Source organism: Sebastes umbrosus, chromosome 16 (genome assembly GCF_015220745.1).
Source record: "Sebastes umbrosus isolate fSebUmb1 chromosome 16, fSebUmb1.pri, whole genome shotgun sequence".
Taxonomy (NCBI): Eukaryota; Metazoa; Chordata; class Actinopteri; order Perciformes; family Sebastidae; genus Sebastes; species Sebastes umbrosus.
Genome location: NC_051284.1, coordinates 23770354 through 23796981, shown reverse-complemented (window position 1 = coordinate 23796981; position 26628 = coordinate 23770354). Strand labels below are relative to the sequence as shown.

Here is a 26628-nt window from a genome sequence, read left to right as displayed (position 1 = left end):
AAATGATAAAAACAGATATAAACAGCAAATCCTCAGTGAACCACATAATGTCCTGTCATTTTTGCTTGAAAAATGGATTATCAAAATGCACTATATTGTTAAATTACAAGTAGAAAGACATAAAGTCTCACTTGTGATAGCTACAAACAGTATTATCTTAGTGTTGAACTGTGTTCATGTGAGTTTTACGATGAAATAGTGAATCCTTAACCAGGCCCAGATGTTGCAAGGCGATCTGTGGACTACTCCGTGATGTAATGTCAAACAAATAAAATGATAGTGTATACATAAAAAGTGACCCTGATCACCGTGAGACAAACAACCATCTAGTCCTGAAACTATTGGATGATTACTTAATGACGACAGTAGACTGCATAGCTCTTTTTCACAGCAGACATTTTGACATTTCATAAAAGGAAAATCACAGGTGTAAAAAATAAAATGAATGGTGGCTGATGGTGCTGGTGTTGCATGCTGGTCACACTGCCACGGCTCACTGGGACACTTGAACAGAACCAAATCATTCTTACTGATATTAGTGACACTTGTGCTTTTCCTACTATGACAAGGCGAAAAGTCTGCTGTGAAAAGGAGCTTTTATAATGGTTCAATATATCAAGGCATTGGACATGACCAGGCATGGGTCAGCCAGGCTCTGCAGTGGCTGCAGTCTGGCTCTCTCTCTGGTCTCTCTGACCCTTAAAATAACGTGCAAAGCCTGAAAACATTCACAGATGCTGTTGACAAGAAGTCGAGTCAGACTGACATGTCTGCCGCTGATGACACTGTCACTGCACTGGGAATTGTGGTGTGAGTGTGTGGAAAACAGCCTTTTTTCTCATGGCTGCACCAGTATGTTTTTTTGAAGCTGATACCAGTATAGAGCTGATAAGATTAGTTGATTGCTTAGTCAACTGACTGAAGATTAGCAACTGATTAGATTATTGATTAATCTAGGGCTGTCCTGAATACCATTTTTTTGGGCTTTGAAGCTTTGCACATGCACACAACAAACAGCGATATCCATCTGAGAATAACTAATAATCATTAATGTTGAATATGAATAACGTTGTGGGATTATTCCTTATTCCATGGGCTATTTTGGGGCTTTATAGATTATTATTACTACATACTTATATATAGAAGTTAAAAAAAACTGAAGCATCTCGAATACTGACTCGGAGGTTGATTACCATGGCAACGGTCAAAGCTTCGAAGAATTCAGGTCAGCCCTAGAGTAATTGTTATTTTTCATGCACAAAAAGCCAAATAGTTGATGGTTACAGCTCCTCGAAAGCAAAGATTTGCTTCTTTTCTCTGTTTTATTTCATTGTAAAGAGAATATGTTTGGGTTTTTGGGACAAAACAAGCAATTTTAATTTCTCACCTGGGGCACTTTTCTTTATTTTCTGACATTTTATAGTCCAAACCTGTAGCCAAGAATTGCCCTGCAGATTAAATGAAATATAAATACTGTAGTTGCAGCCAGGGCTGTCGTACTTGAGTCTGGTCTCGGTCTCAAGTCCAATCTCGAGACCACTTTTTTGATGTCTTGCACATGTCTTGGTCTTGTGCCTTGTTGGACTCGGAATAGACTACTATTGAATAGGTCACTATTACTATTGACTAGCAGTATAATAATATAATAATAATAATAATAATACTTGACTAATACTGGTACTGTATTTTTAGAACTGACATGCAAATTAAGCATATCATTATATTAATTAAAGGTCACTATTACTATTGACTAGCAGTATAATAATATAATAATAATACTTGACTAATACTGGTACTGTTTTTAAAACTGACATGCAAATTAAGCATATCATTATAATAATTAAAGGTCATTATTACTATTGAATAGCAGTATAATAATATATAATATAATAATAATAATAATACTTGACTAATACTGGTACCGGTTTTTAGAACTGTCATGCAAATTAAGCATATCATTATAATAATTAAAGGTCATTATTACTATTGAATAGCAGTATAATAATATAATAATAATAATAATAATAGTAATAATAATAATAATAATAATAATAATAATAATACTTGACTAATACTGTTACTGGTTTTTAGAACTGACATGCAAATTAAGCATATCATTATATTAATTAAAAGTCACTATTACTATTGACTAGCAGTATAATAATATAATAATAATACTTGACTAATACTGGTACTTTTTTTTATTAAAGGTCACTATTACTATTGACAAACAGTATAATAATATAATAATAATAATAATAATAATAATAATAATAATAATAATAATAATACTTGACTAATACAAAAATAATAAAAAAAATAAAATAAAATAAAATAAAAAGTTTTTGCAGTTTTTCTTTCCTGCACAGTATAACAGTAATACTGTAACTTTGGCTACAGGTATTATTACACATGGCACACAGTCTTTCCACTGGGACTTACTGGGATTTCGACATTTCATGTGAGTGAGTGATGGGTAAAGGGCAGGATCAGGTCAGGTGAAGTTATTTTATATTCTGTCCAAGAGCTTAGCTGTCCCACCAGCAACACATAGATGTGGTACTAAAGCCATCATAACGTTAGCATGGAGCTGCTGGCATGCAATAAGCATAATTAGCCTTATACAGTACTTACATTAAACTCTGCCCCTCCATGGCTCATATACAGCTTCATGTCCCTGTTTGGACGGTGTCGGTGTCCTGCTGCAGATAAAGTTGACGGTAAACTAGTGACTGAAACCCAGAGAACTTTTTATTTAGTCCAGATTCCTCCACTAAAGCGTCACTTCCCAGTTTGAAACACTTCTAGCTAACATACTGTAACACAGCAGTCATCTATCTCTATCTCTACCCGCCTTTACACTCTTTGATTGATGATAATAAATGGATCGATTGCATTGGCAACATCGATCGTAAATGTAGTTAAACTCACTGCTAAATCTAGTTGAATAGCTGCAGTGGGTTGTAGATGAGCTGGATTAATGAAATGAGGTTGTTGAGGAGGGCGGTACCGGTTCTGATTCGCTGCCTTAACGGCTCAACGGGGGCAACCGGGGAGAAAAGACCAACTGATGAACGACAAGATAGTAAACACCCGCTACACCGGAAGATCGGGGGAAATGTAATGTCGCACTTTCATATAATACTCCCATAATATCCTCACATTTATCATTAAAGGTCCCATATTGTAAAAAAAAAGTGAGATTTTCATGTCTTTTATATTATAAAGCAGTTTTTTTTTTTGTTTTTTTTAACAATGTCTTTATTGGGTTTTTTTGTTATACAAACATCAGCATTATTATGCAATATATTCAATACAGGATTTACTTTAACAAACACAACATACCCCACACACCCATCCGTTCTCTCTTAACTTTTCCCTTTCTCACAGGGCCAAAATCAATATACAGCTTCACAGTATCAATCACAAAATTAAACAGCTAAATGGCACCTCTAACAAAATGAAGATGCACATAAACAGAAAATAAATATATAGAAAATAAATAATAAATAAAATAAAAAGATTTTCAAAAACAAGAGTCCATTCCCTTCTGAGGGTCTACCACTATTGTGAATTTTTACGTATCCCATCTTAATTATTCCATAAAGCAGGTTTTAAGTGCGTTTATAAAATACTGTTAAACTATCAAAACGCTTTAATATACGGAGAAATACACACAGCCCCGTATTCAGAAATTGTGCGTTTGAAACAAGCCGTTAGGATTTCTGTCCATTTGTGATGTCACAAACGGACAGTATTTACATAATTTTAAATGTAAACATTCTAAATGAGCCCCAGTTTATTTCCTGGTTGCAGTCAAGGTCTATGGAAAGGAGGCTGGGTCACGGGCGGACATAGGACTTGGGGTATGGGGTATAACACATGCGCAGTGTGACTGAAGCTGCGGTCGTGCGTTGCGATTGGCTCAATTTCGGCGAGTGCAGGCCAGATTTTCCTGCGCATGTGTCATACCCCCTAACATATGACGCGTTGATGATGCGTGACCCAGCCTCCTTTCCATAGGCCTTGGTTGCAGTGTATGTGAATGACATCAGCTGATGGGAAGTAAACATGGACCCAAGCTGTTGCCTAGCAGCGCAATTCAGTTGCAATTCTGTTGAAATGCACTAAAACGGAGCGTTTCAGACAGAGGGTAAATTCAGGTATATTCAGGCAGACAGTATGAGGAAAATAAAGGTGTTTTTTTTAACATTAAAGCATGTAAACATGTTCTAGTAGAAACACAAAATAAAAAATTTGAACCTGAAAATGAGCATGATATGGGACCTTTAAAAAGGGAGCTAACTTTTTAATCATAAATCGATAAATGTCATATTACGATACGTATATCATGATACAGGGGTTACCATTATAATACAATATATTGCGGTACTGTAGGTAAGGTGATATATATATATTTTTTAATCTAATTTTAGGAAAACTGTCATAGTATGAAGAACATACCGCCATATGCATAAAATCTGAGTAAAAAATAAGTTGACTTTTTTATGCAATCAGAGTAGTAGGATCTGCATTTTGCATTTATCCCAGAGGACGCCTGTCTTTGCAAAATACAATAAAGCATTGACTGAGTTAATCTTTGCATGTTTACTATCTGCCATGGTGGCAGGTGACCTGAAATTTTTACCTGCCCCAGCCAACATTTACCCTGTATTTGGCAGGTGGCCAGTGCTAATTGCATTCCCTGCTAGCAGTATAATAATAATATAATAATAATAATAATAATAATAATAATAATAATAATAATAATAATACTTGACTAATACTGGTACTGATTTTTAGAACTGACATGCAAATTAAGCATATCATTATATTAATTAAAGGTCACTATTACTATTGACTAGCAGTATAATAATATAATAATAATAATAATATTATTATTAATAATAATGATAGTAATAATAATAATAATACTTGATTAATAGTTGTACTGGTTTTTAGAACTGACATGCAAATTAAGCATATCATTATGTTTTAATTAAAGGTCACTATTACTATTGACTATTATGTGCTCAATATAACGGGTGCCTACAAAACATTAAAAAAATTAATATTTAAAGACATATCAACAATGGGTGTCACAGGGGGCTGACACTAGTTAACTGTTTAATTAAACATGTTTTAAATAATAAGATACAGAATTAAAATATGAGTCATATAGTAGTCATATTCTCTTTGTTGTATAGATTATAAATATTTACAAAATGAAGGAAAAAAAAGTGGCTGAAATTGTCATTTCATTTTTAATTTCTTAAACTTATTCCACATTTTTAAACATTTTTTTTCTATTTGATTTGCTTTTAGTTTTTTTTAATTTCATTTTAGAATCAATCACAATGTGTTGCTTTATTACTGTGAATACGGTAAATAGATTTTTGATTTTTTTTCTGGAAAAAAAACAAAAATCCCACAACTAACCCCACACCTAAAGAAAATTGGTCCAACTGCCTAACGGGATATTAAACGAAGACGGAAGTTGGTAGCAGGGAGTCCTCTTACTGTGAGACTTTACTCAGTGGTGTGTTGACTTTCTGCAGAACATGCTAGCACACAGACAACAGAACAAACCTAAGTAAACACTGTGTTTATAGTTATTAGTTGAGCATTTTCTCGCTTTGCACACACATTTTAACACTGTGACCTTAGTGCACATAAAAGCAAGACGTTTGTTGCCAGGTCCGGTCCTACCAATTAGCAGAGATATTAAAGGTTAACGTCACTTTTTCAAGGATGCAGGTGCAGAGAGTTGTTCTCAACTCACGTCCAGGTAGGAAAACTTAAGTATTATTACTTTATTCATAACCGAAGATTACCTGTTTTCTTGTGTTTCGTGCTGCAACGTCATTGCACACATTTGGCTAATGTTTAACTTATTTATGCATACAGGTAATAACGGAGCGCCAGTTCCTGAAAATTTCCGTCTGGAGGAGACGACTTTGAACCCTGACCTGAAAGATGGGGAGGTCCTTGTTCGGACGCTTTGCCTATCAGTGGACCCTTACATGGTATTGATCATACAGTGTAAGATCTGAAAAATGTCTGAAAAAAAAGTCTGAAAAACAGTCTGAAAAAAAAGATCTGAAAAATATCCGAAAAAAAGTCTGAAAAAAAGATCTGAAATAAAAGTCTGAAAAAATGTCCGGAAAAAAAGACCTAAAAATATGTCCGGAAAAAAATATCTGAAAAATGTCAGACAAAAAAAGTCTGAAAAAAAGTCTGAAAAAACAGATCTGAAAAAATGTCCGAAAAAAAGATCTGAAAAAATGTCCGAAAAAAAGATCTGAAAAAATGTCCGAAAAAAAGATCTGAAAAAAGTCTAAAAAAAAGTCCGAAAAAAAAGATCTGAAAAAATGTCCGAAAAAAAGATCTGAAAAAATGTCCGAAAAAAATATCTGAAAAAAGTCTGAAAAAATGTCCGAAAAACAATATCAGAAAAAAAGTCAAAAAAAAAATATCTAAAAAAATGTCCGGAAAAAAATATCTGAAAAATGTCGGACAAAAAAAGTCTGAAAAAAAATATCTGAAAAATTGTCCGAAATAAAAGTTTGAAAAAAAATATCTGAAAAATGTCTGAAAAAAAATATCTGAAAAAAGTCTGAAAAAATGTCGAAAAAAAATATCTGAAAAAAGTCTGAAAAATGTCTGAAAAAAAATATCTGAAAAAAAGTCCAAAAAAAAAATATCTAAAAAAATGTCTGAAAAAAAATATCTGAAAAAAATATCTGAAAAAGAAATATCTAAAAAAATGTCCGAAAAAAAATATCTGAAAAAAGTCTGAAAAAATGTCGAAAAAAAATATCTGAAAAATGTCTGAAAAAATTTCCCAAAAAAAATATCTAAAAAAATGTCCGAAAAAAAATATCTGAAAAAAGTCTGAAAAAATGTCCGAAAAAAAAGATCTGAAAAAAAGTAAAAAAAAAAAAGATCTAAAAAAATGTCAGAAAAAAGAGTCAGAAAAAAATGTCCGGAAAAAAAAATTTGAAAAATGTCGGACAAAAAAAGTCTGAAAAAAAAAATCTGAAAAAAAGTCCGAAAAAAAAGATCTGAAAAAATGTCCGAAAAATGTCTGAAAAAATTTCCAAAAAAAAATATCTAAAAAATGTCCGAAAACAAAATGTCTAAAAAAAATTCCGAAAAAAAAAATCTAGCGTACCACTAGAGAGAGCACGCGTTCCACCAGGGGTACTTGTACCATAGTTTGAGAACCACTGATCTATAGAAAGGAAGCATAAAACCTGACATGCAAAGCTCCCCCATCTCCATCACACCTACTTATCTGTCTGTTTTTGCTCCTTCCCAGCGATGCAGAATGAATGAAGACACCGGTGCTGATTATTTGACCCCATGGCAGCTGTCTGAGTGTGTGGATGGTGGAGGTGTCGGCGTGGTCCAGTCCAGCCGCTTCGGTACTTGCAGTGAGGGTGACGTGGTCACTTCATTCAATTGGCCTTGGCAGACCTACGCTGTCATGAAAGGAAGTGTCTTAACGAAGGTGTGGCATATTGCTGTGTGTTAACAACATTGGGATATAGTCCATTCATATTTCCTCTTGCAGAATTTGCAGAATGCGTTTAAAATCAGTCAGAAATACTTTATTGATCCCCGGGGGGAAATTGGGGAGTTACAGTTGCTCTTGTATAAACAAAGAAATGTAATTAAAAATAAAGGAGTATGTAACATGTAAATTATGTACATAATGCTACAATATCAACACAATACATGTAAAGAAATATAAGTAAGTACAAATAGTAAAAATGGACACATAAGAAATATGAAATATGGGGGCGTCCTCTAGCTCACCCGGTAGAGCGTGCATCCTATGGCTGCTAAAAAATAATAATAATACTGATCTTAAAAAAATTGAAATCTGAAAAAGAAAGAAACAAAGAAACATGGAATATGTACAAATATTTGCATTAAGACCGTGTAATATATAACAAATAACCACAGTGCAAATGAGTAAACACAAAATGCTTCTAAGAAGTGGGATCTATTGAGTGTGTTAAATATAAATAAGAAATGAATAAGAACAACTGTATTGCACAGTTGAATTATTGCACAAATTATTGTACTGTAGAGTTAAGTCAGTATTGTATATAGCAGCTGATGGGTGAAATAAGTCCAGTTCCAGTCTATTGACTCTGACTGTGTGACACTCAGAGGGAGGAGTCGTAAATGACTTCCTGTGGCGCTCTGTAGTGCATCTCGGTGGAACGAGTCTTACACTGAATGTACTCCTGTGTTTGACCAACACCATGCATTCATGCATGCACTAAAAGTTACCTGCATGTGACAAGCAAGCCTGCTACGAATACTGACATCAATTAATGTGATATTCTGTCTATTGCAGGTTAATCCACAGTTGGTTGATGGGCACTTGTCCTACTTGTTGGGTGCAGTTGGAATAACAGGCCTCACTGCTCTGTTGGGCGTAAGGGAGAAGGGTAATGTGACCAAACGGGCCAATCAGACCATGGTGGTGAGCGGTGCGGCTGGAGCCTGTGGCTCCATAGCCGGACAGGTAACTACAGCAAATTTCAGATTTGGGTCCAATTAGGCTTTGATATCTTATATATACAGCCGTGGCTATCTGAGATACTGGCAAAGTGCATTGTTAAAATTGTAGGGTTCTACACATTTATTCTCTTCCGTATTTTTTAATTGATGAGTTAGAATATTTCAAATTTTTAATGGGTTTAAATGGAAGAAAGGTAAAGGCAAGATGGTTGGTGATAACTGTAACCGTTATATATTAAAAATAAAAACATTCAGAGTTGCTGATCTAATCTATCTATAACCACAGATGCTGCCAACATAAAGAAGAGATTAGCTCACAAAGAAACGGAAGTGAAATCCTGATTGTATCATTTCACCCTGTTTTTATTTTTCCAGATTGGCAGGCTGGATGGTTGCGTGAGAGTGGTTGGGATTTGCGGTTCTAATGAGAAGTGCAAAGCTTTAGTGGATGACTTCGGCTTTTCTGCAGCCATCAACTACCGCAAGGAGGACGTCGCTACGAGGCTCAAGGAGCGCTGCCCTGATGGGATTGATGTTTACTTTGACAACGTGGGAGGTGCCATCAGTGATACTGTAATCGCACAGGTACTGCTTGAGTTGTGTCTGTGTGTGCAGAGCGTAAAGTAATGGATGTTGTACTTTCATTTGTGGTTAATTTGGCTGGAAAATCTGTGAATTTTGAGGTGTTAGTTGGCTTTTCTTTGCCTAATTGTACTGCCAACGTTTATAAAATTAGAAGTGGCGTCTGTAGTGCTTCTTCCTGATCGCCAACAGTGAGTGTTTTGTGCTCAATCATTGACCTCCAGCCTTTCTTCTTATACCTCTAGATGAACAACGACAGCCACGTGATCCTGTGTGGGCAGATCTCACAGTACAACAAGGATGTGCCGTATCCTCCGCCCCTGAGCGAGGAGATTCAGGAAACCCTGCGAAGGAAGAACATCACCCGGGAGCGATTTACAGTGCTTAACTACATGAACAAAGCAGAAGCTGCCCTTTGTGAACTCAGCCAGCTAGTTAAATCAGGCCAAATCAATGTAAGGAGGAAATGGATGATGGTGTGTGTGGTTCAGTGTGTGGGTTTCTTTTGTTTGCAAAATGCATGCCTCTTCTCCCTCTGTCTCTTTGCATCATTCAGTTGTTTTACTTTCACTCTGCAGGTGCTGGAAACTGTGGTGAACGGCATCGAAAATATGGGAGGTACAGTATGCAGGATTTATTTCTTGTTTTTCTTGTATGACTTTTTTTTTTTTTTTCTAACTTAACAGCAGTTGAATCATTTGTTTAATTTTCTTGCAGATGCATTTTGCTCTATGATGAAAGGGGGAAACATTGGCAAGCAAATAATAAAGATATCAGAGTGAAGAAAATCACTGCAGCTGCTCTCACCCGACAAACGCCTTGGGAAATTAACCTACAGTTGCCTTTTCTATCACTGCCATTAACACTAACTCAATGAGCTCTAGTAAGATATTACAACTGAGAGCCATGAATGAAAAATCACACAATAATCTTTTGAAATTGTGTTCTTGAAAATAAAAAAAATTTAAAATCTAAATAGTGGGTGGAAGTTAGATAAGTCTTGAATTTTAATACTTGTTGATTTAGACTTTTGGAAATTGATGCAGCAGTTTAATAAATGTGGAGTACAACATTGCAGTACTGCCTCTAATTCTTATTTTCAACAGTATGTCATGGTTTTAAAATGATATTATAATATAATAAATATAGTGCCGTAATAAAACATCAGCAGATGTCCTGAAACTGACAAAAGGCAGTAAAAGAATCTCAAACAAAATACTGTTAGTGTAATAATTCAAACAATGTGTAAAAAGAAATATATTTTATTTACTTTTACCTCCAAACAGTTGAATAAATATGATTTAGGTAAAACTAACATCAGTGGAGCAATTGAGAAAACTGTGGCTAGCTGGCTTAACTGAAATATATATATACATATATATACACTGTACTGTATATTGCTTTAGCATTACTGTCTGAACCATAAACTGTATATAAAGATATCTATATATACTGTATATATATAGTCTATGGTCTAAACACGTAGCAAAGTGCTGGCAAGGTAACACTACTTGGAAGAAGCTTCTATTTTTGTAACATTTTCATCTTAAAGTGCATGTCTCTTCACTGTTAACCACAATATAAATAACACTTTAGACTTTATTATGTAGATTTATTGTCTAAACTAAATGAAAGATCTTTAAGTTAACTTAGTTGGCTTAACTTTGTGTACATTAGCTAGCTAATGTGCTACAGTGACGTCAGCAGAATGCACACAATTAACATTAATACGCTTAGTTTTATGAAGAAAAATGGACTTTATTGTGTCATCCCTGTCATTGTGTACACATGATTTAATGTCCCCTTTCTCATACTATTAAACTAAAGATTTAAAACTCATTTTGTTTGCATTTGCTCTCCAGCTAAAGTGTTTTAGCTACAAGATTACAAGAGTGAAGCTTCAGCAGTTTAACTAGATGATAAACATACTGTTTACTAAGTCCTATAAGACTCAAAAGGCTGGCGCTTAGTGTTTATTTTCCACCAATGTTTTCAGTTAAGCTACATACTAATGGCAGTTTCATTAAATGCGTACGTAGATTAATCAAATAGGGAAAAGAAAAGCTAGAAAAATGATAAATAAGAATGCAGCTGATTGGAGTTTAAAGGGAAGTTATAAAGTTTTCTTTTATTTTGTTATTTTTTCATTTCTTTTTACACTCCATTTAAATTATTTAAAGGTGCTATTCATAACATTGTCGTTATACTATTGGCTCACAAGCCCTTGTTATAAGTGGGAACAAAACGTCAGATATCTTCCACAGAGATAAACAAAACATTCATTTTGGACCTGCCAACATTTTTTAAATTATTAATTCACTATCATAATAATTTTTTTCAGGAAAAAACATACTTTTATTCCGCACCTTTCTAAAAGCTGTGCATGTATTATTTAAAAAGATATTTGTCCACATAAAAATGTTATCAATAAGATCTTTATCTAGCAGTTTTATTTGACATGATCAGTTATATTTTTGACTCTTCTGTTACTTCTTGTGGGCTCCATATTCTTGTTCACTTCCTTTTGTAACATCGTGTGACAATGACTTGAAGACAAACACAAAATATATGATTTACTGTAATGAACATTTTTATTCCACAGCACTATAAACCATTAATAAAATAAAATTGTGGTTGGCTCTAATTTCAGTTTTGTCACGAGAAAAATATGTGGCAGGTGTAAAATCATCTTTTCATTCATATATTTCATTATTTTTACCAGAGAAGGGGATGCAGAGTAAGTCAATAAGTGAAAACCAGTACATCACTTGTCCACTCAAAGACGTCATAGTGGTGGTTAGTGGGGCTGATGTCTGTTTTTCTTGCGAACAGTCAAATCAGTGTACGGTACAGAACAATCACAACCAGATTCACAGTTGAAACATAATCAGTGAGCATTTATAAACTATCAAAAAATTCTCATCAAATATGGTTTTGGTGCTTTTCTGCATAAATAATAATAAAAAAAACCAGTTCCATGCATAATTTGGAGGGTGGAAGGGAAATGCAACACAATACCGCCTCCTTGTGGACAGATTATAGCTTTTGAGAGCATCATTAAGAGAAGAACTGCAATAACAAAAAGTCCATCAATTTTTAATATCTGTCTCTATGCTGGAATTATACATTTGGTAGTGCTCCCGTACAAAAAGATGATGCAGAGAGGGGGGATAAAAAGTTATTAAACCATCCCTAGCAAGAGTGCTCATAATTTAATTTTCTCGGTGTCTTAGAAGCTAATATTAAACTCTTATCTCAGCACTGAGCAATTATTCTGCACTCACGCTGGGTATGGTTTATAAAAAAAACAACCAGTTGGAGCATTGCATCTATTAAAAGAGGTGATAAATGTGGTTTTCACCCTATTTGTCTTTTTATGTAGATCAGTTTGTTCTTGTGGAATCGAGGCACCTGCTACTACTGACTAGAACGGATTAAATTAGAGTGCAACAGACACACTTTACTGCTCTCACACACCTTCACAAAAAAAGGAACAATACAGACATAACATTTTCACACAAAAAGCTGTCAAATGAACTTCCAATGCAGGGAATGCCCAGTGCAGATATATAACATGAAGGGGTGGGGAAAAAAATCACTCAATACAATCAGAAAAAATAAATAAAAAACAGCATAGTACTGGTTCATCTCATTTCACCACATCTATAACACATTCATTTTGTTTTTTTTGTTAGCCACCACACATCTGTGTTGTTGTTTAACATGGGTTTTTAGTTCACTGAGCTACTGTGGAGTATAAAAACATTGTCCTGAAATACTACTGGGACCAGCCTATTGTTCAAGTGCTCACATTCCTGAGAAACAAACAGCTGCTTTCTGGAGTCACGTTTGAAGGAGCACGAAGAGCCGGCTTGTTGTTGTGTTTTGGTGGCATTGAAGTTTTTGACTATTCAATGCGAATATTGAGACGTTTTTAAGTGGCAGTTGTGTGCAATGGAATTCATTTTATTATCTAAAAACACTTTCGGTCACTTGTACACAGCTCAACTACACTATTTGATTTGTAATTTCCTTCCATTTGATTTCCTTTAAATCATGTGTAGAATAAACTTTAAAATATGATCGTCTAGGTTGCATCTTCACCGGTTACTGTAACTGCCGCGCTCTGTCAGCCACCGGGAAGTTAGGAAAGCTTGCACTATACAAAATGAAGCTTTCTTATCCACGGAAGGTAAACACGAGGGTCGGTTTGGCACGTCCAGCCTTCATTAGTGAATGAAAATGATTTTTCAGAGGGAAGAATAAAAGGTGAACTCTTTCTTATTCATCCTTTGGCAGTGGCGAAGTGGCATTCGGCCAAGGCAACACTTCCAAAAAGTGCTAAAGCTCAAGTAAATGAGTCAGCTTAAACCACAGCAGAGTATACTGTTAACTGCGGCACACGTTGGACGAGTCCTTACATACCCCCGATAATGTATCCAAGGTGTTTTTTTTACACTGTACACATTGCTATGAATATGGCCAGAAATGTGCTCACCGGTGCTTTACAATAACATGCATATTAAGTAAACAATACTATCTATAAACAGGATAGTGAGTGATGTACTGAAGTGGCTTTTGGAAGGAGGAGAGAAAGAAAGGAGGTGGGTGGGTGGGGAGGCTGTGTGGGGGAAATTGAGGCTTTCAGGGTGGGTAGAGACAGCAAAATATATCTGTGAGTCAGGCTCGAGGGGGAATCGTGGTGGCACAGTGCAATTACTGTCAAGAGGGAGCGACGCTCTTGCTGTTGTCGCGAACGAGAGGAGCGGGGCCTGTCCAGGCGCGGTACACCAATAGCAGGCTGAGCCCTAGCGCCCACGTGCGGACCGGAGACAGGAAAAAGGCCATGAGCCCGTAGGTCTCCAGGAGAAAGTAGCAGGAGTGGGCCTGCCAGGTGAGCAGCATCAGCATGAAGAGGTGGACCACAAGAGTCCGCCAGCGGCAGCCCGGCCGCAGGAAGTGGGATCGGAAGGTGTTGCCGCGGCAACGGTGGTGGAGGCTCCAGCAGAGATAACAGGTGAGGGGCATGTTGAAGAACAGCAGCTGGCAGAGAGGAAATGAGTCCAGTTAGATGTGATTAGTCCTTGATTATCACTGTGGGTTGTTCAACAAGGAAATACTACAACAACAGAATATGAACGGGATATAGTTAAAAGGGTGGCATACCATGTTAAGGACAAATTTATGAATGGAAGTAGTGGTTAACAACCCGTTTGGCTCATCACAGGTTGGAGTGAACATGCTCAATCAAACAGTGATTTTTTATAAGCTGAAGAGTTAAAAGTATTCATCATTTTAGAAGAAAAAATAAGATAAAATTAGAAAAAAAATATAATATACATACATACACAGATATATTTTTTTGACAAATGTTTCCTTTCCCTTTCTTAATTAATTTGTGACCCCCTTATTTTATTTTAGGAAACCCTGAAGGGTCCAGAACCCCATATCCTGAACCACTAATTTAAAGGTAAGCATGCCCCACTAGCTCTCATACGGCGGTTACAGCTGAGAATGGCGTCCCGACCGACGGCACCATCACGGAAGCATAGCACCCACCACCTGGTTCCCCTAGCTCTCTCAGCAATTTCGCCTCGTTTTCACTGTTAGCACGGTTAGCTACAAACCACCTGCTCAGCAGTCACCATGTAGAGTGTCGTGCTCACGGTCTCACATTTAGCACCTTTATGGTGTAGATAAAGTGCAGATGCAGAAACGGACTACGACATCAGTGGAACATATTAAGCTAAAAAAAATAGATATTTATATATCATTCAAAAAAAGTTAAACCTCCAATAACTTATTTTTTGGCCACTTGGGAGCAGCGGAAACAAGCTGTGAACACAAAACCGACCTATTGCCACCTTTTAAGTTCATATAACAAACTCGTTAGCAAACAGTTGGTTAATTACACAGAAATGAAGAAACATTAGCACACATTTGTGTTCAACCTGATGAATGTAAGTCCAATATGCGCTCTCTTTTCGCTCTGTTTTTGGTCTCCACCAACTCCTGAGGGAAATATCTGGCTTTTTAACTGGTAAATGCTGCTTAATATTCACCAGCTAGCCCTTAACAGTGATTTGAAGCTGGGCAGATTACATACAGTTGGATTTTAGGGATTTTGTGATGAAAATAGCTGCCTGCTGTGGTAGAAAATGCTAAATAAAAACAGTAAAATTGTGGTCCGCAAAACCAAAACAATGAGCTTAAAGTCGCTATAAAGCTCCATAGAGCTGAGTTGGGTAATAATTCTCTGTGGATTTATCACTACGAGCGACCCGTTCACATACAAGTAGTCATGTGACCTTTTGTTAACAACAAAATTAATATACACAAAGCATATCTACAGAAGGTCTTGCTCATGTACAGACATTACTGAGATGTAGATGTGCTGAATAATTCTTACTTGAACGACTCCAACAACGTAAGTGAGACTGCCCTCCAGGAAGTGACCATCGATGAACACCCCAAAGGCGAAGCAGGCACCACTATGGCCGTCTATCAGCTCTCCTATGAACCACGGACCTGAGGGGAGCGAGGCGGAAACAACACAGGAGTTATTTATACAGGAACAGATGCAAGATTACAGGGACATCTTGAAAGGAAACCAGCATATACGTATATGTTTATATATAGAGGCATATTCAGCCTGAAGCACCAGACAAAGAGGGAATGAGACCACGTAGCTGACCCACCTAAGGCTGTACACAGGTTGAACAGCAGCAGAGAGTAGAAGAAGGTGTCCATTGTGCTGACCAGATGGAGGGACATACATGCTTGGGAGGTCAACCCTGTAGATGATAGACAAAACAACAATGGATGAATATATAAAGAACATTATTTAAATACTTATTTAAACCTATATTTATTAAGTATGTTGTTATAATCTGATGACAAAATCAGAGTTGGATTGTGGATATCAGATTGCACTTCACTTGCCTGTGATCAAAATCAAATTACGATGATGTATTTATCTGTATGGTATTCGGTGACAGCTCACCTCTCCCAGAAGGAACACGCATAAACCTGAAGGCCAGCAGCACCCCGACATTCAGCAGCATCATGAAAATAAAGGCCACTCGGCCCAGGATGTAGTGGTCTGTGAGGAGGATGAAGGACTGCACGAAACCAAAGCTGGGAGTCAGGTCGTCCTCCAGAGTAAAGTGCTGCTCCCGCACTGACGACCGGCCTGCCGAGTCCTGACTCACACACAAACACACGAAGCGATAAGGAAGGAGCCAATTTTTAATTCTATTAGCATAAGAACAAGTGCCCAGACAGCATCTACATCAACTGAATCATAATTGAACTTAAGTAAACAAACCTACCAAATTTAATCAAGGCCTATGAAATATTGAAGTGGAAGATAAATGAGGGCTGTACTGACCTCCACTTTAACTCTGATGGTGTGCAGTCCAGTGAGGTAGAGAGATGGATCCCACAGCAGAACGTAGAGAGGACCTCCAGCGGAGTGGCATTTCCCCAGAGGTTCCCCATCTACGCTCACATGCACCGCTGTGATTAGGGCCTCCGAGAAGGCCAAGATCCTATTGAGAACCAAGAAGATAAAGACAGTGTTATCATGCTTTCTTGTTGCCTAGGGAAAAACAGTTTTTGGTGAACCTCTGACAAGGTTGCAAACATTTGTTATAGGGCTGCCCCCTCTTAGTTTATTAGTGAAATAATCGGTAGTTTTGGTCTTAGTCGACTTAAATTTCTTTGGTCGATTATTTCATGCTGAATGATTTGTTTCCAAGAAACTTTTGAGCACATCTCTGGTAAACACAAGATTTAAAGTGGTGCTTTTGTGTGATTCTTTGCGGATAAACTCAGTTTTACAGATCTGTCGATTAAATTAACTAATCGATAAGTCGACAAAATCGTATGAGTGTTAGTCGACTAAGAATTTCTTTGGTCGAGGACGGCCCTACATTGATTCTTAAAAAATCTGCATCCAGATTTGCGTCATGATGCATGAAATGATTGACAATTGCAGGTTATATATGCTTGTTATTTTTATTTTTTTTGCACTAGTTCTTTAGAAATAGCCAAATGTTTAGAGATGCCTTGTCTCCTAATGTTAACAAGTCTTTTTAAAGATTAATATTTATCTAAAATTTGACCTAACTTGTTCCGTGGGCCGTGACCTAACTTTCTACCAAATGGCATCGAAAACTGTCACCAGATTTTGTGATATACAGTACTGCTTGTAGCACTCAAACACAACAAAACCCCCCAAAAATAACCTCCTAAGAGGTAACTGCAGTTCATTTAACAGTGATGTAATAACCCACATTACTTGCTGGGTATATAACGCATCAGAGGCAGGTGCTGTGTAAAAATGTGTGTTGTGGAAGCATGTGTAGTAGAGCCAGTGAGGAGTTTATGGTTCAACAAACATAGAACAGACACCTGATGTGTGTCGATCTCCGTATTCGGCCCAGCGGCTCCACTCCGGGATGCAGGTACTGTGCGTCCTTGGGGTTGGTGATGAGCACTGCAGGCCACTGCTCAAACCTCAGGTCAGAGAAGCTCAGCAAGTCGTGGTCAAAGGCCAGAACCCTGTACCTGGAGACAGATGGGAGATCAGGTTTCTGCAGGGTTCACCGAGTTATAATTAAAATTAAATAAAAAAAAATATTTAAAAAAGTAGAAATATTTTGCAATCCTGTTGTTTTCTGTACCTGCGGTTGTCCATCCAGTCGCCCAGCTCCAGCTCCAGGGTGCCTTGGGGGTGTCGGCTGTGGAGGATGGGCATCAGGCCGCCCAGTGTGTGCAGGTGGCCACACAGATATGCAACTGCAGATCTAAACACAAGAAGTCCAAATGTAGTAACATTTTCATAACACGCCAATAACTGATTTTGAATATTCCTGAAAATGCAAAATAAAGTATTCTAAGAAATAAATGTCCCATCACTTGGATTTTAATATATTTAACAGGATGAAATTAAAACCAGCTGCTAGTCAAACGCTGCTAACCTTTGGCTTCCTATTGTGTAAAGTTTACATGTCAAAAGAGCAGGCCATTGAACGTCAACAGGACAATATGTATTTACACACCTTGTTTAAACTGTTAAAACTGGTTTAGCTTCTAACATACAGCATTTTTTTACCTCATCACATCCCGAACTCCTGGAGACGGGGAGACGACAGTGGAGGTGGTGTAGTGGCCAAACCAGATCGACTGGTTGTTCTTCAGACTCTCAGCTCTGAACGTGTCCAGCAAGTCCATCTGAGTCTGTCATATAGTGAAAAGAAACTATATGTTCCATTACATTCATTATCTACAATGTATAAGTATATGATGATTATTTATTCCTTTGAAGACACATGTAAAGCACTGTTTATCATGTTAAGTATGAGGATACTGTACATTTTGTAATGTTATTAGGGCTGTCAAAGTTAACGCTTTGTTTTAACGCCACTAATTTCTTTAACGCATTAAAGCAACTTGCGATTTCGGAGGTTGTAACGGGCTCAGTTTTAAAGCTGGAGTGAAGAAACTGGTATCATATAAAATGCGATGAAAAACTGGCATGGCCATTTCCAAAGGGGTCCCTTGACCTCTGACCTCAAGATATGTGAATGTAAATGGGTTCTATGGGTACCCACGAGTCTCCCCTTTACAGACATGCCCACTATGATAATCACATGCAGTTTGGGGCAAGTCATAGTCAAGTCAGCACACTGACACACTGACAGCTGTTGTTGCCTGTTGGGCTGCAGTTTGCCATGTTATGATTTGAGCATTTCGACAGTTATACCTGGTTGAGAATACCAAAGAAATTGTACGGCCTCTTGGGTCCTGGAGTCAGAGTGGCATCCGCACAGACAAAGGAGTAGTTGCCAAAGGGAGTTTTGTGAACATAGTGGAAAGAGCCAACTTTCTGATTAGCTGAGTATTTCCTAGAGAAAAATGGAAAAAAAGTCAACGTGAGCAACAAGATACTGTGGTCAGGGACGGAGCCAGCAGCTCCAATAGAGTCCTGAGATAATTTGATGCATTTTAAATTAATAAATTAGGCTAGCATTGGAGACAGACTCTGTCTGCCAGGGGATGACCACAACATTAAGAATATTAAGGAGATACAACATCAATCAGCATTAACAGAAGCAGCAGCGTCACATAAAACAGAATTTGTGTCAGAAGACAAGCGAGTCGGTCTTTGTTCATGCAGATTCGGCTTCTATTTTAGTCCTCGGGAAGCTCAGACAGCTTGGCTTATTGTCAATAAATAGGTCTGCAACTACTCATGTTTCAGAGGCATTGAAGTTACCATGTGCTCTGATCGACTTCACGCTCAGCTTGCAGCTATAAGACATGCAGGAGTAGCAGACAGTGACTGGGTGTGAATCAGGCATTTACTGTAGCGTTGACCATTTCATACTGACCGGTAATAATTGTTGCTGCTTTCCAATGACATTATATTGAAGGCATCTGTCAGAAGGAATGAAATAATGGTGAGATTGAGCAGAATATAAACTCTTAAAGACAATACAACAGCTTTAAAATTGTACTGCTAGGGAGCAGAATGTCTAATGAAGAAACTCCCAATGGAACAAATCAGACTTCCTCATGTTACAGCAAGATATCGAACACAATCTGACAGGACGCACATCAACAACCGCGATCAATAAGAGCAGAATAGCTGTCAGAGAAACTCGTTTTTTTTTTGACAAAGTAAAGATATCTTCTTTCACATGTAATAACGTGCGATCCAATAACAGAGGGAAATGAAGAGGAGGGGTAGGATGAGTACCGCAGTTAATGGATTCTTCAGAAAATCTTAATTGCACTCGGATGTTTCCATTGAACCAGTGAGTTTGGAGTGAACATTTAGACAATAACAAAGTGCTGCGGTTAATCACCATGATTTCCACGGATGTCTATCCACCTAGTGCGCTCCATCACGCGGGACCTCTTCAGGATGTTGTGGTAGGCCTGCCACTCCACCTCATGCTGGAGGGAACCCACCTTACTCTCTGTTTTAGCATCTGTTAGATCCCCTGTGGAGTGGGAGAAGATGCATCTGAGAAACAACATGGCCACACCAAGAGTCAGCCTCATTACAAGAAGTAGGGTGGAGGCAGGTACATTTTTCATTTTAGGTACTGGTCCATTTTAGCTTAAGAATGTCAGCTAAATTGGGCCACATACACACACACTTTCACACGGAAGGGACACAGAAATTGAGGGTGCAAAACAGGTTCATTTGTCTAGATATGTATCCAAGCAAAATCTTAACAATCTTGATGGGAACACAGGACAAGACCTAACGAGACCTGACTAGATGAGATGTTAAGACCTAGCAGCAGGAAATGTTCATGCTTTTTGGTGTTTTGGATTTTGGTTGAAGATGTTATCATCTTCCGCGGGCGCTTCACGGCAGCTCACCGCTCCTAAATGCTTAGGACGGGTTAAATGCAGAGGTAGGCCTGCACGATATGCGGAAAATCTGTGATGTGCGATATCATTGTTCAATATTGCGATGCCGATATGACTTGCGATAAATAAACAAATATTGAAGTGTGCATATTAGCTATACTTATGTCAGAACCGGATTAGAATTGAATATTTTAAATATACTTAGTTAGTAGTGTCAAACTGTGCACACGTGGGTCAAGTGCAGGTTGACATTTCACTGTCTTTGCGAGTCACCGTAAAGTCACAAGCTTTGCAGATTTAGGCGGAATATGATGGAAACTACCACAAAGAAAAGGAAGAGCAGCTACAACAAAGACTGTGAAACTACTTATAAGTATTTATAAACCGGTGGAAGGCGATTCTCAGAGTTTTTTGTGAAATTTGTCAGTTATTTTTCAATTTCACACAGGGGGGGAATAAGACATGAAGCGACACAGTTCATGTGAGTCTCACAAGAAACGTCCGGCTCAAAAAGAGATGTGCCGATCTATGGATGCATTCGGGCAAAGCATAGAGACGTTACAAGATAAGGGGCAGAATAGAAATGTTTATTATTTAAGTTAGATAGATATTATATCAAAATTGTAGACTACCTCTCAGCCTTGGTAACGTGACATTGTCCCACACAAACATACTCTCTGTCCCACATTTGGTTTGTTGGGATCTGGTCACCCTAGTTCAAGAGGGAACCTGCTGATACTGTAACTCTCATAATTCCAAAACAATTATACTTTTTCACATTTTATAAATAAAATAAACATTTAAGAGACCCATGCCAATTTATAAAAACAGCATTAGATCTCATGCATAGCTTGTTTGATGGTGTTATAAATCATTTACCAAAAAAGTGGCCCATTTTACCTGACTCCACAATAACCTTAGTTAAAGATGTGGGAGAGTTACTGTACCTGTTGCGAGCACTAGATCTGGCTTGATCACTTCAATTGTGTCAGTGCAGAACTTTTCAAAGTCAGGAATGCGTCTTGGGTCATGAAATCTGCTTATGTGAATGTCGGACACCTTGAACCAGACATAAAGAAAAGAATCAGAGATTAAAAAGGGTCTTAAAGCTGCAGTAGGTAGAACATTGGGCAAAAATAACCTTTCAGCATATTGTAATTCAAGTGTTCTGAGAGAAAACTAGACTTCTGCACCTCCTCATGGCTCTGTTTTCAGGCTTTAAAAAATGTAGCCCGTTACAGGAGACTTTGAGCAATCACAAGTCATTTCAGAGAGAGAGCGTTCTTATTGGCTGTGCTGCGGCTGGTGGGCGGTGCTTGGTATTTCCTCAGCAGATCTCAACTTGGCTGCCGGGTCTCAAACTTTCTCATTTTACAGCTCAACAGTACACTACAAGATGTTTCTGAAAACATTTGAGGAGAGAAATAGGCATTACAGTAACAGAATATTGATTCATATTTGATCAGCGCTGCCTAGTTTGATCGGAGTTAGGGATGTCCATAATTAACCGTTTAACCGTTAACTGACGGCTAATTAAACATTCTAACCGATTAACGCTATCGATTAAAACAATTAAAAGAAATGTTAATAATTAACTCAAAAGCTGAGCGGCTCAGAGGAGCGGCTCGTCACTTTAAGGAGAAAAGCCAGTCCACCTTAACAGCCCACCTTAAGAGGCGGAGCCGGAGTTGCAGGATACAGGAAGTCAGGCCCGGTCTCTGGCTCGTTTGAAAACGGAGCGCAGTTGTAGTTTCGTAGCATTTATTCACCCACAAATAAACTGTACACACACTGCTACACTTACGTTCACAGCTTTAACGCCACCAACAACCTCACACTCACCGCCAACACACGGTCTGTTGGAAACTCGCTAAAGTTACGCAGACTACCTGTGCGGAGGCGAGCAGTGCTAGAGCTGCTAACGTAGCACAAATACACACTGTTTGTTGGCCACTCGCTAAAGTTATGCCGGGCAGACACACAGCTGACAACCTGCTAAACTAAACTAAATGTGCGTTGGAGACTTTTACTGGGAAAGTGGCTGCATCGCAGAATCGTATCTGCTAAGTTTAACGCTCCCGGAAGGGTCAACTGGGGACTCCCGTCAACGAATATCTGTTGTGCTCCTGCAGCTGGTACGAGGCACAAATCTTGTCGGTTAACGGTTAATAATCGGTTAACGAGGGTCCGTTATCGGTTAAGAACGTTTTTCAAAATGAGCATCCCTAATCAGAGTTTGCGAGTGATTGACAGCTGCTCAGAGACGGCAAGGCTCCAGCTCGGCTCTGATTGGTTGTTTTCCTCCGGTCTGTGAAATCTTGCAGATGCCATTATGAGCACCAGAGGACACAGAGGCACATGATTTTTTTTTCCAGATTACCTGTCTCATGCACTACTGTCAGGATATAGTAACCGTTTTATAAAACATATTTTTTTTAAATCATATTTATTTGCTCCATTTCTACCAACTTGCAGCTTTAAAATCTGGCTTTTGTCTAGAGCCTTTCTAACACATTAGTATGAGAGTTGTAAAGCACAAAAAGGTACAAAGTCTGAGTACAACTTACTGTGTTGCTGAACCACCCTTTTTACCTGACAATGACACACTTTTTTTTTTGGTCAGTATGACCCCTTTCTGTCAATCATTCACACAGAGAGAGAGAGTTCAGCTGGTGACCTACAACAGCTATAGCGTCCTATTACAACACTGCAAAGGTAAGGTATTCTACTCGGATTACTACTAGAATTTGATTGATTGATTTTCTTTTCATTGATTTTTACATTTTAAAGAGACATACTGAACAAGATTAAATTAATTATTAATTAGAATATGTTTTTATGCCTTATTAGATATTTATTTATTAATATTTCATTTAATTTCAAAATTTAACAATAATGTATTAAAAATAAAGAAATAGAGAATGATCATACCAACAAGTGGACAGCCAGAAAGAAGTAGTATTTACAAACAATTTTTTTTTTTTTTTTTGCAGAGATTTAACATTTATTTAACCAGGTTAGTCCCATTGAGATTAAGAACCTCTTCTCCAGGGAGACCTGGCCAAGACGGTCAGCAGCAAGAACACAAAGTTGCAGACACAGACACAAATAGAGATAAAATAACACTACACACAAACACTAAAAGCACTAATATTTGCACTAAAAGAGAACTATCTAAAGACAAATGGGGGGACAAAAAGGAACTTTTCTAGGAGTCAGCTGTGCAACAAGGGAAGCTAAAAACATTGGCATGCCATAGAGTCTGCTTCTAAAGCCTTCATTTTAGATTTAAAAATGTTTAATGATACCAGCTCCTTGATTTTTAGGTCATTTTGGAGCAAATTCCAGGCTGAGGGGGCAGAATATGCAAAAGCCCTTTCCCCAGTTTTGACACTTGATGCCTTGATTTACGTATTCTTTCTGTCAATCATTCACAGAGAGAGAGAGTTCAGCTGGTGGAGCTATAGCTTCCTATGACAACACTGCAAAGGTAAGGTATTCTACTCATGTTAGAAATATTGCCATAATCCTATGTAATTATATGGTTCTGATTGTAACTTGTCCCTCCAACTGCCCCATGCCTTTAATATGTTTCCTTTGACTTAACTAATGATTGGTTGTCTGTTGTATGGATGGATGTATGGACTGGGAATGCTACAAATGAATTGCCCCCTTGGGGGATAAATAAAGTTGTCTGAACTGAACTAAAATATAAGACAAATGGAGATATAGTGGTTGAAATTAAATATTGTTGTGTTTTGTTGCTGTCGCTTTTGATGTTGTAGTCATTGTTGGTAAAGATTGTAATGTGATTATTTACTGAAATGTAGCCTAAAACAGTTCAAAGTGATTTAAAGGTCCCATATCGCGCTCATTTTCAGGTTCATACTTGTATTTTGTGTTTCTACTAGAACATGTTTACATGCTGTAATGTTCAAAAAACACATTTTTTTCCTCGTACTGTCAGCCTGAATATACCTATATTCATCCTCTGTCTGAAATGCTCTGTTTTAGTGCATTTCAATGGAATTGCATTGCTAGGCAACAGTTTGGGTCCATGTTTACTTCCTGTCAGCTGATGTTATTTCCATACAATGCAACAGGAAATAAACTGGGTCACATTTAGAATGTTTCCGTTTAAAAATGTGTAATGGTCTAAATATTGTATATTTGTGACATCACAAATGGACAGAAATCCTAACGGCTTGTTTCATTAGCGCATTTCTGAATACGGGCTGTGTGTATTTCTCCGTATATATTGAGCGTTTTGATAGTTTAACAGTATTTATAAAGCACTTAAACCTGCTTTATAATATAAAAAACCTGAAAATCTCACTTTTTAAAATATGGGACCTTTAAGTGGACTCCAGGAAGAATAGCTGGGCTTCAGCCACAGCTAATGTAGATCTGAATAAAAGATAAAGATACAGATAAAAGCAGCCCACCTACCTGTATAAACCAGAATATATTGCTCAACTCGCCGCCTGGGTATGGTGGAGGTGGAGGTGGAGCTGGAGACCTTCTTCCTTTAGATTCATCCCCATCACCAACGCTCCGTTTCGGGTGCCAAGCCGTGTCATAGCTGTCCAGCACCCAGGAGGTGATGCACGCCAGGGCCAGCCCGAGGACAACCAGAGCACCGAACAGCTTCAGCATCCTCCTGTAGTGGCAAGAGATGATGGGAGCTAGCTGCCTCCGTCTGTCCACCGCACAGAGAGAATATAAAGCTAAACTACTGAAGGAGAAATAGCGAGTTTAAAGGGCAAACTAAATCACACTAACTACAGAGATATGTTGTGAAGCTACATAGCGCAGATGTCAGACCGTTTCTGTCGCTGCCATCGCGGCCACGGGAGATGCATTGAGGTGGTTCATTCACGGAGCTCTCTCTACCGCTCAGCTGCCTTCGGGAGGCGGAGGAGGAGGAGGAGGAGGAAGAGGTAGCTCAGCAGGTTAGCAGCTAAGCTAAGCTAAGCTAAGCTACCAGCTACCAGCAGCACACTGACCGGTTGGATGTGGAAACGTCATCAAGAGGAGAGAGTGTGTATGAAGGAAGAGCTCTCACTCTGACAGTTTTCCGGGTACTGTAATCCCGAATGAGATATTTACTGTATCTGTTATCGCGAGAAGTTCTTCGGGATTCAGGAAACAGTTCCCTTTTAATGGGAAGAATTTGATTGATTGATTTTTTACATCTTAAAGAGACATAATAAACAAGATTAAATCAATTATTAATTAGAATATGTTTTTATGCCTTATTATATAATGATTTATTATTTAATTTTTTTATATAATGATTTTCTTTCTACATGTTCGAAATACATTTTGAAATGAAATATTAATAAATCAATATATAATAAAGCATACAAACATATTCTAATCAATAATTAATTTAATCTTGTTTATTATGTCTCTTTAAAATGTAAAAAAAAATCAATAAAAAAGAAAATCAATTAAATCAAATTGATCTCATTAAAAAAACTGACATTAGTCTCAAATCATCTCAGTGCTTTAAGACTAATGAAAGGACAGCATGCAAAGTCTGTCCTCAGAGCTTATAAAGAACTGAACATATATGATGATGACCCCTAGAGCTACTATGGAAGAGTGCAGTCTTATTATTATTTATTTATGCATTTCTTTTTTTGTTCCTTTAATTATTTTCTACCCTCTTTTATTTTTGTTATTATATAATTTTTTATAAAATTTAAGTTATCTTTCCTATCCAATTGTGTCTTGTATGTTAGAAGTATTGAGTTTAGATTACAATGCCTTAATGTTTGTAAATTAATTATCTTCAATAAAATAATAATAATAATAATAATAATAATAAAAAAAGTGTACGTATGCCATCTTTGAATTAATGTCGCCTCCCAGTGGTCTTTGCGAAAAATGTCCTTTTTTTTCTCTGTGTTCAAAACAAATCATAATTTTTATTAGAAATTAAAGGTATTAAACCTTCAGGAAACCTATAAGGAACATTCAAGATTCAAGATTCAAGTCCTTTATTGTCATTGTGTAGTACAACGAAATTAGATTGTGACAATCCCATAGGTGCTAATGAAAAGATAATACAATGCCGAGTGCAATATAAATATAAAAAATATAAAAGATAAT

At 37.5% G+C, this 26628-nt stretch overlaps 3 protein-coding genes across 4 annotated transcripts in view; 1 reads left to right on the top strand and 2 right to left on the bottom strand.

Moving 5' to 3' along the window:
• The window catches only part of mideasb (mitotic deacetylase associated SANT domain protein b), a 37110-nt gene extending 34077 nt beyond the window's left edge, over positions 1 to 3033 (bottom strand). Inside the window, exon 1 of the mRNA XM_037796750.1 lies at positions 2635 to 3033. The gene's annotated coding sequence lies outside the window, so the exon portion shown is untranslated. The remainder of the gene's footprint in view (positions 1 to 2634) is intronic.
• A 2473-nt stretch (positions 3034 to 5506) lies between these two features.
• On the top strand, positions 5507 to 10197 carry ptgr2 (prostaglandin reductase 2). The gene is made up of 8 exons (XM_037746563.1): positions 5507 to 5788; positions 5908 to 6026; positions 7322 to 7513; positions 8372 to 8542; positions 8914 to 9123; positions 9366 to 9575; positions 9699 to 9738; positions 9838 to 10197. The coding sequence occupies exons 1-8, from the start codon at positions 5752 to 5754 to the stop codon at positions 9900 to 9902; spliced, it is 1044 nt and encodes a 347-aa protein (XP_037602491.1). The 5' UTR covers positions 5507 to 5751; the 3' UTR covers positions 9903 to 10197.
• Positions 10198 to 11682: 1485 nt separating this feature from the next.
• Positions 11683 to 25653, bottom strand: tmem62 (transmembrane protein 62). Of its 2 annotated transcripts, none has more exons than XM_037746560.1 (14): positions 25336 to 25651; positions 24961 to 25210; positions 21459 to 21570; positions 19995 to 20132; positions 19518 to 19563; positions 18890 to 19031; positions 18239 to 18363; positions 17808 to 17930; positions 17536 to 17691; positions 16511 to 16670; positions 16124 to 16322; positions 15819 to 15914; positions 15530 to 15648; positions 11683 to 14163 (listed from the first exon to the last, which is right to left on the bottom strand). In XM_037746560.1, exons 1-14 carry the CDS (start codon positions 25371 to 25373, stop codon positions 13843 to 13845), a joined length of 2025 nt encoding a protein of 674 aa, XP_037602488.1. In that variant the 5' UTR covers positions 25374 to 25651; the 3' UTR covers positions 11683 to 13842. The 2 variants fall into 2 exon arrangements, with proteins under 2 accessions (XP_037602488.1, XP_037602490.1); XM_037746562.1 differs by having other exon boundaries at positions 13843 to 14163; positions 24961 to 25171; positions 25336 to 25653.
• Positions 25654 to 26628: the final 975 nt, after the last annotated feature.